The following is a 13,872-nucleotide window of genomic DNA, read 5'->3' as shown; positions in this document are numbered from 1 at the left end:
ATAGACAGGTGTAGACGCTACTTGGTGTATATCTTCTTCGCCGTTACGTATGTGTGCTCGGCAAGACCGTTTTGTGTTTGAGCGCCCCCAAGTTGTGTTTTACTGTAACTTCAGAAGCTCCAGACACGTGAACAAAAGCGGCAATCTCATTGGGCGGATAGTTTTTGACGCGGTGCGTCAAACCAAAAAAACGAACCCGAGGCGTTTTTTAAAAAATGACGCTTTTGCGCGTGCCGTTTTTCGCGCCGGTGTGCACACTCACATTGGCGCCCTTTGTTTAGTCACGAGGCGTTAAACGTCGGCGAATATCACGCGCGAAATTCGTCCCGGTGTGAACAGGCCTTCACTTGGCTCATCGTCAGCGAAAATCGCTTGGGTGTGAACACAAAAAACGCGTTGAAAAACGCTGGCGAATAACGTGCGCCGATATTCGTCCCAGTGTGTAGGGTGCTTAAGGAAGAGAGATTTTTTCCAATTATCAAATTTAATTTAAAAATGATCTTTTATCAATTTTAGCAAGTTTGTCCCTGTTTCTGATACAATTGTGTCTGACCAGTCAAGTAAATTTGAAAACTATTGGATGTTGTTTTAGGAGCTTGAAATTAAGCAATATTATCTTTTACTTTTACTACTTTTTCTCTGTTTAGAATTTGCCAGTCACTGTGAATTAAATTAATTCCCACAACAATTTGATGTCAAAGACACATCCAAGTTTATTTGCTTGTTGGTAACAAGTACGCCAAAAGGAAATGTCAAGATGTCATTCAAGAAACAAAGAAAGGGATCTAGGGATCACTAAACACAGCCAATTTTCTTATTGCAACAAAACAACTTTTAGATCTTTTCACCGTTATACAGAACTGTCTGTACCCAAAGAAATTGAATACTTTTGGATTTTAACTTGTGGGTTACCCGAAGGCTAATGTCATTAATATCCTACGGCTTTCATGCCTGCTTTGTGATAACTTGTGTGCCAAAACTAACTAGAGTAAAAGAAGGAAATGTTTTACCATCACACTTGTTCTTAAAAAATGTTCCCCTCCTCACTGAAAATATTTCATTTATATTTTATTCTTTTCCTTTTATCTTTTATCAATTTTATCAAGTTTGTCCCTGTTTCTGATACAACTGTGTCTGACCAGTCAAGTAAATTTGAAAACTATTGGATGTTGTTTTAGGAGCTTGAAATTAAGCAATATTATCTTTTACTACTTTTTCTCTGTTTAGAATTTGCCAGTCACTGTGAATTAAATCAATTCCCACAACAATTTGATATGTCAAAGACACATCTGAGTTTATTTGCTTGTTGGTAACAAGTATGCCAAAAGGAAATGTCATGTCAAGGAAATGTCAAGACGTCAGAAACAAAGAAAGGGATCTAGGGATCACTAACCCTGTAACACAGCCAATTTTCTTATTGCAACAAAACAACTTTTAGATCTTTTCACCGTGATACAGAACTGTCTGTACCCAAAGAAATTGAATACTTTTGGATTTTAACTTGTGGGTTACCTGAAGGCTAATGTCATTAATATCCTATGGCTTTCATGCCTGCGTTGTGATAACTTATGTGCCAATAGTAACTAGAGTAAAAGAAGGAAATGTTTTACCATCACAATACTTGTTCTTAAAAAAATGTTCCCCTCCTCACCGAAAATATTTCATTTATATTTTATTCTTTTCCTCTTGGTATTATCTTATCATCCTTGTTCACCTCCGATTAAGTGTGTGTGTGTGTGTGTGTGTGTGTGTGTGTGTGTGTGTGTGTGTGTGTGTGTGTGTGTGTGTGTGTGTGTGTGTGTGTGTGTGTGTGTGTGTGTGTGTGTGTGTGTGTGTGTGTGTGTGTGTGTGTGTGTGTGTGTGTGTGTGTGTGTGTGTGTGTGTGTGTGTGTGTGTGTGTGTGTGTGTGTGTGTGTGTGTGTGTGTGTGTGTGTGTGTGTTCTACATAATTCACACAAATTGGTGCTATAGACATTTTTCTAAAAACAAAAAATCTTTCATCATGATAAATAAAATTTTTTATGTATTTATTTTATTTATTTTTACTTTATTGACATAATACATATTAATTAAATATTCTCCAGGTGTGCATCAGCACTGGTATCAATCATATTTAGAATCATATTTTTCTCCTTTTAATGTAAAGAACTACACAATAAATCACAAATATATTATAATTTTATCTTGTTTTATCACAATTCTCTGTAGATGTGTGATTAACAACTGATAACCGAAAAGTGCATATGTGAAAATGTATTTTTTTAATTCGTATACGTCACTTCATTATCGTAAATTTCGTGTGAAAGTGGAAAAAATTTCGTGTGAAAGTGGAAAAAATTATGTCGATTTTTGAATCAGGTTTTCCACGCAAATTCGCAGCGTTCATCAACATAAAGCTGCTTGGTTTAGCCGTGCTTCAACGTTACACTGTTGACTAATGGAAGTTTTTTTGCCCGCAAAATCTCGTCGTAACCAAGCTTTTAAACCAGTGTTAAAATAACAGTAGCAGAAAATATTGTTTTTGTAAATATATGAATTCAAGTACAGCTTAACTTACCTCAAGAATCTTGCTAGCATCACAGGCGTGATTCGGCGCGAATCATCTTCTCCCAGGTAAAAGGTGGTTTTCACGAACAGTTTTGTAGTCAATAACAGGGGTAGTCGATAACGAAGTGATATATAAATGTTTTATTTTCAACAATATAGAAGTAAAAACAAAATAGTTGCATTAACAGACTATTATCTACTACTGTACTGACTGAGTGACTACTAAGTCACTAGACCTTATGGTTCAGTTCAACTAGCCAATTTAAATAACGGTTGCGTTATAAAAATAACACATGAAGTGTGTAAGCAACATCAGTCAACTCATATTGCGTTAAAGCAACACTAAGGAACTTTTCCTCTTCGGTCGCCCTACAGGTTGGAAGCGGAATTGTCCATTACCGCTGTCGTAAATAATTTCGCCGCCCGCAGCCTACTGTCGCACGCACGCTCGCTCGCTGTTTATCTAGCACCGGCTTTGGAATGAACGATGTCCACAGACAAGGTAGATGTTGCATGATTTCATTAAAGTATGATGTATTGCGACATCAGAAACGAAGGAAAACTAAATAATGACTATTGTAACACGTAAAGCAAGTCAAATTTGTAGTTTGTCTCATTCGAACTACAGAAACGCGACCCGGCTTGGCAAACTTGCATAGTGTGCGCCTGAAAATAGTCCCCAGCTCTGTAACTTCCAACGTGACCGGGACTAAGTTTGTCTAACCTATTAGACCTATTTTCAGGCGCTGCGTCATATCATTACGCCTGCTGGACTCATGGTACGGCAGCAAAGTTTCTTGATTATTACGCAGGAATGAGAGTATAGTTCCTAGCCATATCAGCCTAGAAAATCGCAACTTTTCATTTTCCGTCGGTCTTAGTACACGATGTAACTACAGAAGAGTCAAGTTTTAAATAGGAAAAATATCGAAACTCTTTGGTCATTTTTTTGAGAGAGATGCTAATGGTCCTGTCCGATTCAATGATCTATGCTAAGCTATGCTAAAAGTGGTACCACCAGACCCGGAGACCGGCTGAATGGATTCGAAAACGGTAAAACTCAACTGTTTAACTCTGGGGAAGTTGTAAAATGAGCATATTTCCAAAAAAAGTGGAGTATCCCTTTAAGGTGTGAGTTTAATTTGAACTTCAAAGTAAAAATGAAACATTTATGCCACTTTTGCACAGTATTTCTAAACAAAAAAACAAGATATTTTAAAGAAGTGTTTCATTTATGTTCCTCCATCTTTATAAAAAACAAGTTTCTCTCAGGGACTGCTAACTAATAACAGAAAATCCAAAACAGATATTAAGCGTCACTCAAAAGAAAAGTACCTCATGAGATTACCTTTCATGAATTAAGATATATATCTGAAGTCATCCCAGAAGAGACTATACACTAGCCCAGAATGTTTCTCCAGCCAGTTCACTTCGCTCTGTGATTCCTGGATAATAGCTGAAATAACAGTAGTAAATCTCTTGAACGTTTTCCAGCTGCCTGGCTCTGTTTAAGCTTAGCCATTGCATGCAAAAGCTTAGCTTGTTGGGAGTCTGTATTTACAGAAAATTACTTTTTGAGTCCAATTTATTAATAAATAAATACTAGCCTACCTTGTAAATTAGTAATACAAGTGCTCACTGCATAACAAGCACTCAATTAATTTAGCATTTATGAGTACAGATGAAACTGTTCTCTATATTAGCATAATTAGCTAAATGCATGTTTAATGTTAATTTCTAATTTTCTGGTGTTTTTGATTTATATGCATGACCTCCTTTCAGAGGTTAAAATTAATTTCTTAGTTAGTTGATAATAACCAAGGACTCGTTTTACAAAAACTAATTTAAAGCTAATTATGCTTGTGAAACAGAGAACACCTGTCGACTAATAGCACAAAGTAGAAAGCCTTGATTGTTTTCCCTCTGAGACTGATTCAGTCTCACCTTGAAGTGCTGCAGGGGGTTTGTTTGACTTCTACAATAAAGATCTTCAAGGCTCTTGCTGTGACAGTCTGCACATCGAGGCTGGGTTGCCATTTTAGGTGGTTGAGTATAATTTTTGTGCTTAATCGCAGATCTATGGTGAACACGTCCTTGATGTGGCTGCCCAACTCGAGTCTCTGTCAGCACATGCCCTTGCTCAGCTGGCTGTGAGTACTTCATTTTATTGAGCCATTTTTCCCCTCTTAGTAACATACACACAATAGTGGATTGTGTTTTAGATGTTTCTCTCTAAATTCAGTGGGGGAGAGTGGGGTAATCTGTGCCAGTAGCTGTCCTCTATCAAGGAGAAATGAGATGAGGTAAAACAAAAAAGGTTTATAGTTCACTATAATACCTTTTTTTTTTTGTTATTTTATTATTTTATTTTATTTTATTTTAAATGAGACAGGAATACATTTTGATATATTAAAAATTCAGATTTTGTATAGTCATTTTTGTGTATGAAATAGTGAAACATAAAAAAATGTTAAATTCATGATTATAAAAAGAATTACGAATATTATTATTCAACATTCCATTAATCAAGGTTACATGGAAATATTACTCCCTCTGTGCAATTTTCCCAGGCTGAAGTAGCTTCTTCATAATTCTACATAATCTTATTCTGGAAAATCCTTAATCATTTTGTGCCAGAAATCCTTAATCATCTCGGTTTCAGAACTCAGTAACTAATTTTGGCCAGTTCAGCCATTGACACAGCTTACCCCAAAGCATCAGATACAGTTTACACCACATCTATCATTTTGAAAAATTATTCATTTGTTAATGAATCGCTAATGTTTAGCCCAATAATAATGTGGCATTATAATTTGGCAATTCACATATATGATTTATGTAAGTTTTAAAAAAAAAATTTTTTTAATCAATTTAATTTAAAATTTAAATTAAAAAAATTTGCTTTGACATAAAATTGGTAGTTCTATTATATCACTTAATGAAATGTGCTGTAAAATATACAGGCATCCTGTAAAACTGGAAACATTGTCACCGTATTTTTACAGTGAATTTCTGGCAACCACAGCTGTCAGTTTTTTACCGTAAAATTAACAGGATATTTGTTAGTGTACCAGTGTTGCTGCATGATACTTTAATAATGTTAAAGCCTTCTTGGCTGGTCCATTTATTTCTGTGTGTGTACATTTGCACTGAATCTTGTATAGAGAAAGCATTTATTTTTGATCCAAGTGGCCTCAACATTATCATCAAACTGACTTCTCAGTAAGGTTTTGGTACACTGGGAAGTTTTTTGTTGTTGTTGCTACTTTCAGTTGTGTAAGCGACTGTATATATGTCTGTATGTGTGTGTTTATACCCACATCTCCATTAGTATAGTAGTCATCAGGCTCTTTGCTTTATTTGAATAGGTCATTCTGAGGTTAACAAACAGAGAGAGTCCGTAACACTTACCTGATGGTCTCTGAACTCTAGATAATTGAGACCCTATCATAATCCTCTTTTGTATTTGCTATATAATTAGACTGTCAGGTTTGAATTTAGCAAATCTCACTCGGCATAAATCATATCAGCATTCCACAGCTGTCCAAGTTAAACCTCTCAATATAACTTGCGCTGCTGTAATAAGTTGCTTTGCTCAGCTGAACCTTGCAGAGAAGACCACACTCACTTACTGGAAAACCTTTAAAGATGTGTGCTCCAAAGTTTTATAGTCAACAATAACCTAGAAACATGATTATTCTCAGTCAGGGCACCCACAGACTGGCCCACAGGCCACTGACTGACTGTCCGATGCGCATCGCACCCAAAACTGGAAAGAATTTTCTGGCAAGCTTTAATCTGATTGGCTGATTTTAAGTAACTTCCTGGATTAAGGGAACACTGAGTTTATTATCAGTCTACTTGGAAACAAAGTCATGTTTATGAGGTCCCTTGTGAAACGACGAGTGCTTTTGAGGATGAAATAATCTCTGGATCTGCTGGTTTTTCAGGTTAGAGCGAGCAAAACAGATTTTTGTTTTGTCGCTTGACATGTCAGTCAGACACTCTCTTCCTGTTTAAGTTGGTGCTGCTTATAGGCGAGATAAAGCCGCTTGTGCTGTTTAGTCAAAGGTCTGACAACAACTCCATTGACTGTCACACATCTTGAGTTAACAATGAAAACTTCTTTCAAAGTGCCTGTATCTTTGCCAAATGTGTCGTCGGTGTTTTTTCGACCATCTCTCCTTTCATAATGAGCACTCATTTACAGCTTTTCTGTGAGCAATGTACTCTGGTTTTTATAGTCAGAATGGAAAGAAATGGACAGTGGACATCAGCAGGGGGACTGTTTTTTGATGTTACTTATCCAAGCAGGCTCACTCGTACTGGAATACTCTCGACGCTGAATGACAATTTGCCATCTGCAAGTCCAGCCCGACAGTTCTGAAAGAAAGACTATCAGCGGCACTATAAAAGTCAGTCAGACTCTGATCAAGGCACTCACTGAATGAACGATTTCAGCATGGGGCAAGCTTATTATTCATGTAGTTGTCATGCACCTTTGGCTCTTGAACAAATATATTTTTGTTGTTGAAGGCAGAGTAGAGGGATGAGTTTTTGCAGCCGTCGGTGCCATTATTTTGTACTCTAATTTAGGATTAATATGTATTTTCTAAATTTACAGCTGTTTTTCTTTCTTTTCTTTTCCTTGGCTTGTCTTTCCTCGCAGGGACTTTGCTGAGAACCACGTTGAGTTGCTGAATTATTCCACTCTGATGACATGCACCAAGCTCACAGTGCTGTAAGTGTTTTTCGTGCTTTTACCCTCAGCCATAGTTGGTTTCCTCGTGTACGTGATATGCTTGCGTTGATGCCAGCATCTCAATTTATAATAGTAATAAAATTTGATTTAATAGTCAGTTTAATTGAATGTGTTACAGATGTTAGTTTATAATGCCAGTCATTTTTCCTTAACTCCCAGTTTATTATCTCTAAAGGGAAATGCTTGTTCTTAGTTAGTCATTAGGATGTGAGTGTCTGCATGCATGTGTTTCTAACAAGTGAAGAACAAACCTTGATGCCCTCGTGGAGAATGATGTCAAGCACATGTTGAAATCTTAATTTAACTGAGTTTAAAAAATTAGGGACATTTATTATATGCCATATACTGTGGGGTACAATAGTCTGGGACCACTTTTGAAAATGCATCATGCAACATGTCAGCATGCATTGCCTTTTTTTATTCCACAATTGTATTTTATTACACCATTTTTATTCGAATTATATTGTCAGATTAACAATTTAACAACTAATATTGTTTAAAAAATTGATTTGATACATTTTGTTTGATTTACATAAATGTAATTGTAACAGTGTTCAGTTCAGGGAAGAAATGAGGCATGAACCAGCAACGTTCAGCATAATGTTTTAGTGATCAAAAGAAACAAAATGTCCCAGGCCAGGCCTTGTCCTCTCTCCTTTCCACTGTCATCACTCCTCCTTTTATCCTTCCGGAGCTTCTCCGTGGGACTCAAGAATGGTGTGTCTTGCAGATTTCGCTCATTATCATTCTCTCCACTGTCCTCGCTCCCCTCCCACAGCTCTCTGCCCCGCCCTGCTTCACCACAATAATCATTTCTTTGAATTTTGCGGTTTACCAGAGCAAATTTTGCAATCATCACAATTCTACCACAGATTGAGAATGAGTTGTGAAGAATATGTTGAAAGGTCTCCATTTCAGAGATACAAGCTGCACATTGTCTAATGAGGCTTCCATCTGCCAATTATTTTTGAGAATTAGACTTTTTTTTTAAAAACAGACTTTCTATTCTCCTTTTCATTTTGCTTTGGGCAAAGTAACATAGTTTGATGCAACTGATGATGTTACTTGGAAAAAGAAATCTAACTCCCATCACTTTCTTACAAGTTAATCAATACCTCGGGACGTTTATCTACGGGCTGACTCATTTGTGGTTGATCACATTTGGAGTATAAAAATAGAGGAATCTAATCCCAGTTTCTCAGAGAGCTGTGAATTTGTAGTCCTGGTACCGTTTTCCTCCTAAAACCGTTGCAAATGAAAGCAGAATGTCTCCTTGGAACAGTGTGATGACAGAAAGATTTCGCCTTATTTGGACAGACTGAAGTCTCTGACAGCGACAACTAAACCCATTCCAGACTTTTTCTCAAGGCTCTATTAGTTTATTATTAAGATGTTCTCTTTTGTAATAGATGTAGGGAAGTGTCAGACATATCTTAAATGAGATTTTGAGGGAGAGGTGGTATCTTTGCAAGCAGGGTCAGCATGCCCTTGCTGAAAAAATAAGCTGGAAATGCAGCAGAAAGCAGAAGGATTTCATTATCACCTGGCTGTTTCACGGACCAGTGACTGTTCTTTGAGGCTTTCCACACAACTGAAAATGTTGAAGTTTAGTCTCATTAAAAAAATAACATTGTTGTTCTCTTTATATGCCCAGATCACTGCATGACAATAAAATCAAGATCCTTCCAGAAAACATGTTTCATTCTCTTGGATCTTTGGTTGAACTGTGAGTACTGCAGCACATAATCTGGATGTACAGTCTTTTGATTTGAGAGTAATAAGGTTCTGTACTTAAATCATAATTGAGATGTCTTTGTATGCACATGGATTTCATTCATCTGATTGTTGTGTTTGTTTCTCCTTGTTTTTTAGAGATTTGTCTTGCAACAGACTTTCCGACCTTCCTAAAAACACTTTCAAGAGTTTGAAATATCTGCAGAAACTGTGAGTTATGCATCGTTTATTTAAAACTGTTTGAATTGGTTGGTGCACGCAGTGCAATAAATGATGCCATGATTGATACAATAGGACGAAATAAAAAATGTATAGGCATATTTTACCCAAAGAGGAAAAATTCTGTCATTTTTCACTCGCCCGCATGTCCTTCCAAAACTCTGTGCTTCTATTTCTTCTATGGAACAAACCAGTCTTCATTTGGTGGCTGAAAAAAGCACCACACAAGTAGTCTGTATTCAGAGCCTATGTGCTAGCTTTTTACAGACTTGAATTTAAGCTTGTCTATAGCCCACATCTGCATTAAAAAATGGTGTGTTGACACTGTTGATGTCAAAAAAATTTATGGACTTCAGAAGACTTTATGGAGCTTGATGACTCCTGGTACCTATCCACTGTTGTTGCTGGCAAGAAGAAAATTCTGTTTAAAGAAAAATGGATTTGAAATGTGATTAGTGAATAATCATTTTTGGCTGACATATTCCATTTAATGTTTGCAGGAACATATCCCATAATCCTGCTCTCCATATTCATGCCAGTCACTTCGATCACCTGGTTCAACTGGAGTCTCTGTAAGTATCAGCAATGCATGCACTGCGTAGGAAAAGAATGGCTTTTAAGACCCTTTATTAGGTGTCGGATGAAATACAAGATTCATATATTTAACAGAAGTCTGGAGGGCATTGAAATTCCTGATATAACCACCAAGATGTTTCTTCCCATGGGAAATCTGTCCCACATGTACGTACCTCTCATTGTGTGGTCTGTGTAATGATCTGCATCTGCTCAATTTGTAAATTGTTGTTTGTTTATATCTATTTTTTCTAGATATTTTAAGGATTTTCAGTACTGTTCCTATGCCCCACATGTTCGGAAATGTAAACCTAACACCGATGGGATTTCATCAGTTGAAGACCTGTTAGCCAGCCTGGTTCTGCGGGTGTCCGTCTGGGTGATGGCCTTCATCACCTGCTTTGGGAATCTTTTTGTCATCGGAATGCGCTCCTTCATTAGAGCGGAGAACAACCTGCATGCAGCCTGCATCAAAGTCCTGTGTTGTGAGTAGGGCTGAAACGATTTTTAATATTGAATAAATAAATACATTGTGTGCAATTTTTTGTTTTTTAATAATAATAAAACAACTAACTTCATTATTGATTAATCTTATCTTTGCACTGAACACTTCATATATTTGATAAAAAAAAGTAATGCATTAATATATATATATATATATATATATATATATATATATATATATATATATATATATATATATATATATATATATATATATATATATATATATATATATATATATATATATATATATATATATATATATATATATATATATATATATATATATATATATATATATTATTTTTTTATTATTTTTATTATATGAAGTGTACAGTACAAAGACCAGTTATTATTAGTTGTTGTTGTTGTTATTTATTATTATCATTATTATCCAATAATTACATGTTGCAACACAGACACACACACACACACACAGCCCGAATTGAAATTGCTCCAAAAAAGTTTGGCTACACATTCTACAGTGGCAACAACAAAAAAGGATTTTCCTGGACAGAAAATATATCCAGTAATGCTAAGGCCTTCATCAATGGGGGTATCAGCAGAAAAAAAAAGGGTAACAATAGATAAAGGATTTTATCTGAATAATGGAAGCTGTCAGTAAAGCCTATTATGAGTTGGTTTGCTTTTGTGTCTGAATGTATATTGTTGTGGGTGTTTGATTGTTCATTCCTGAACGTTTATGCATGCATCTATAATCCTATTAAGAGAGTGACAGTTTGTTTGTCTTCATATGCTAGCATTTTTTAACTTATTTAAAAAGTAAAATTACAGACTGTTCCACTGTCCGATCACTTCCTGATGTACTGAACAATAACAATCTACTAATACTTCAGGAAATCTGTGACAGATGTATTTTAGTCCGGACAGATAGAGGCCTTATTTTTCAATACTGCAGTTTTACCGACATGCATCCAATAGGGATACAGTTTGTAACTGATTGAAAAGCCGGTTTTAAGCTTTTCCTGTGTATTCACTTGGTGAGATAATATTACTGGCCATGTGTCTTTTTTTGGCTGAACCATATTTTGCTAAAATTAAGCCAGCAAGCTACCTTGATTTCAACAAAAGGTAAAATGATCAAAAATTATAACAAATTACTTTAATACTGTATATAACAAGGGCGTAGTTTTGGTTTGAACATTGGGGGGGAATGCTCCCTCGTGAGATATGTTTGTCTTTTGTGGTATCTTGCCTATCATCCACACATGCAAAGGTTTTTGATAACATAACTGTAATAAAGCAATAGCCTAGTTAACAATTACTTGTTTACATCGGATTTTTGATGTATTTTATATTATCTAACCCTCTTGTTGTTGTTTTTTTACTTCATCGTACTGGTACAAAACTTGGTAAAGGTTTTGGCACTTGCTATGTGAAAAATAAAATAAAATCATAGACATGATTTGAAAAGGTTAAATGGTCCTGAAAAAAACTATCACACTTGTGCTCCTCGTGATCAAAAATTACCGCACTGGAAATTAATTTTATCTTGTGAAAACTTTTTGTACTGCGGCCAAACAAAACTTACTGAAAGCTTTTTTTGACATATCAAGCTCAAATTTGGAACACAACTTGTTTAGATTCACGGCTTTGATTTTTCTTGCAGTTTTAGAGTAAAACATGTTTTTGAAAATATATATGTCATACAAAAATTTTTAATATTATTTTTGTGCAACAATAAACAAAATTCTGTAACTTTTTTAAAACTTTTTTCACCAGCAATAATCTGACAAGTGTCGTCTTTGAAAAGAGAACTTAAGTCTGTGCTCTAAATCATTCAAGATTTACGAATTTTCAGGTTTATGTTCAAAAAGTGAATAAATGGATTATAAAACAGCGTAAATATCATTTGGTACCATAAAATCCCCAAAATATTAATTAAAAAAAACATTATCTTGTCATTTTTTTTTTTTTTTACTGACACGCGAACAGCACCAGAGGCTGGAACCGTATCAGTAGGACAGAATTGCCATGGGAAGTTAAAGTAATTTAACATTTTCTTACATTGAATTTTTTTTTCAAAATAATAGAACCGTTAACAGTTCACCAGGCTCTTAATGATTTTTGGCTGTCATCTCTTAATATCTGAAGGCTTTTCCTAATCATCATTAGAACAGAACACATTTTACACATGGGGAAAACCAATTGTTTGGTTAATAACTCTTGAAGGACCAGACTTTAAAGCTCTTCGTTCTAACACCACTATGAGGTTGTGGGGCTTTCCTCCCAGCCCTCATACTCCACAAACGCTCTCTCGGCCGCACACGATGTTGCGGGCTTACACACCTGGTCAGACACACCTTGTGGTTTAGGCTCCGGGAAGACGACTCCTTCCGTCCTGTCTTTAAGCTCAGACTCGTCAGTCGCAGCTGGCTGCGAAGTCCATGGTCTGCGGTTGGGCTCTCATATCTCCATCGGGCCAGGTGTCGGTGGCTGAGGGCTGGGCTCCAGTCTCATGGAGGGTTGTTATTAGCTGGTGACACATTTTTAGTTGAGTTCAGTGTGCTTATCTGTACTTGGACTGTTAATCTCAGCTATAGCAGTGTGTCTAGATTATAGTCAGGGTGGGAAAAGGAGCTTGGCCTTTACCTCCGGCTGTTCACTGACTTTAATAGCATCTCTCTGCTCACCTTTGCCATGCTGTCTGAATCAAAGATCGCCTGCTAGGGTGGGATCATCGCATGCCTCTGATAAATGATGTATTCCATCAAACTGTAAGGAAGAATGATGTTGTTCATACATTATTCCCAAAACACATTCCCTTCTCTCAAAAGCTTTTAAGACACCTGGAGTATTCTTAAATTAACTGCCTGACTTTTGGGACACAGGAAATGAGCAGCTGTCAAATATTTCACACCTCCACTGGGAGGAAATTGCTCAAATTAACCTGCAAGCACCTTTATGCCACTTCTGGTCACACTGTGTCTTGTTTTTATATTGATAATGAGGAACAGAATTTACGCTGTAGATGTTAACATCCACTGCACAAATTGATGCAGCAGGAGCTAGTCACTATTGTTTTAAATCAAATTGAATGAATCTGCAACTAGACCTGATGAAACCAGGAGTAGCAATCTTATAATCAGTGCAGATGTTGTCTTTCATTCCAAAGTTATGAAATGAGGACAAAACTGAAGACCTTGGGTGAGGAAGAAACCAAGTCTCAGCAGGGGGAAATCGATTTTGTGTTACGTTTATTTGCAGAAGCCTACAGTTCCCTTTCAAAAGCTACTCTCGATGCTGCGTACTCACACGCATTGGCGCTTCTTCGGGCCGAGAACGCTCCGTTTCAGGCGAGATGATTTTGAGAGTGCCGCCTCTGAACGCTCCTCCCACGATGATAAAGCGCAAGAAGTGCAGTGGCCAGGTTACAACTGGACTGGCCACAGAAACAAGAGACCCCCCCAAGCACACAAATTTAGAGGGGAGAGGCCTGGGCGACGGTCTCTCCCCTTCTTCGAAGACCGCCATGACGAGTTAACTCGTTCATAGGGGAAACATCCAATGAC

General features: G+C 36.7%; 1 protein-coding gene across 2 annotated transcripts in view; it reads left to right on the top strand.

Annotated features, from left to right (window-relative positions):
* Positions 1-13,872, top strand: part of rxfp2a (relaxin family peptide receptor 2a) — a 43,996-nt gene that overhangs the window by 24,704 nt on the left and 5,420 nt on the right. For both annotated transcript variants that reach the window (XM_079861413.1, XM_079861414.1), the window contains exons 9-15: positions 4,623-4,697; positions 7,217-7,288; positions 8,964-9,035; positions 9,182-9,253; positions 9,763-9,834; positions 9,932-10,003; positions 10,091-10,320. In XM_079861413.1, the coding sequence (XP_079717539.1) occupies positions 4,623-4,697; positions 7,217-7,288; positions 8,964-9,035; positions 9,182-9,253; positions 9,763-9,834; positions 9,932-10,003; positions 10,091-10,320 (665 nt within the window). The remainder of the gene's footprint in view (positions 1-4,622; positions 4,698-7,216; positions 7,289-8,963; positions 9,036-9,181; positions 9,254-9,762; positions 9,835-9,931; positions 10,004-10,090; positions 10,321-13,872) is intronic.

The sequence above is a fragment of the Squalius cephalus genome (genome assembly GCF_949319135.1).
Source record: "Squalius cephalus genome assembly, chromosome: 24".
In the NCBI taxonomy this organism is placed as follows: domain Eukaryota; kingdom Metazoa; phylum Chordata; class Actinopteri; order Cypriniformes; family Leuciscidae; genus Squalius; species Squalius cephalus.
The sequence above is the reverse complement of the archived record's forward strand: the minus strand, read 5'-3'. Positions and strand labels throughout refer to the sequence as shown.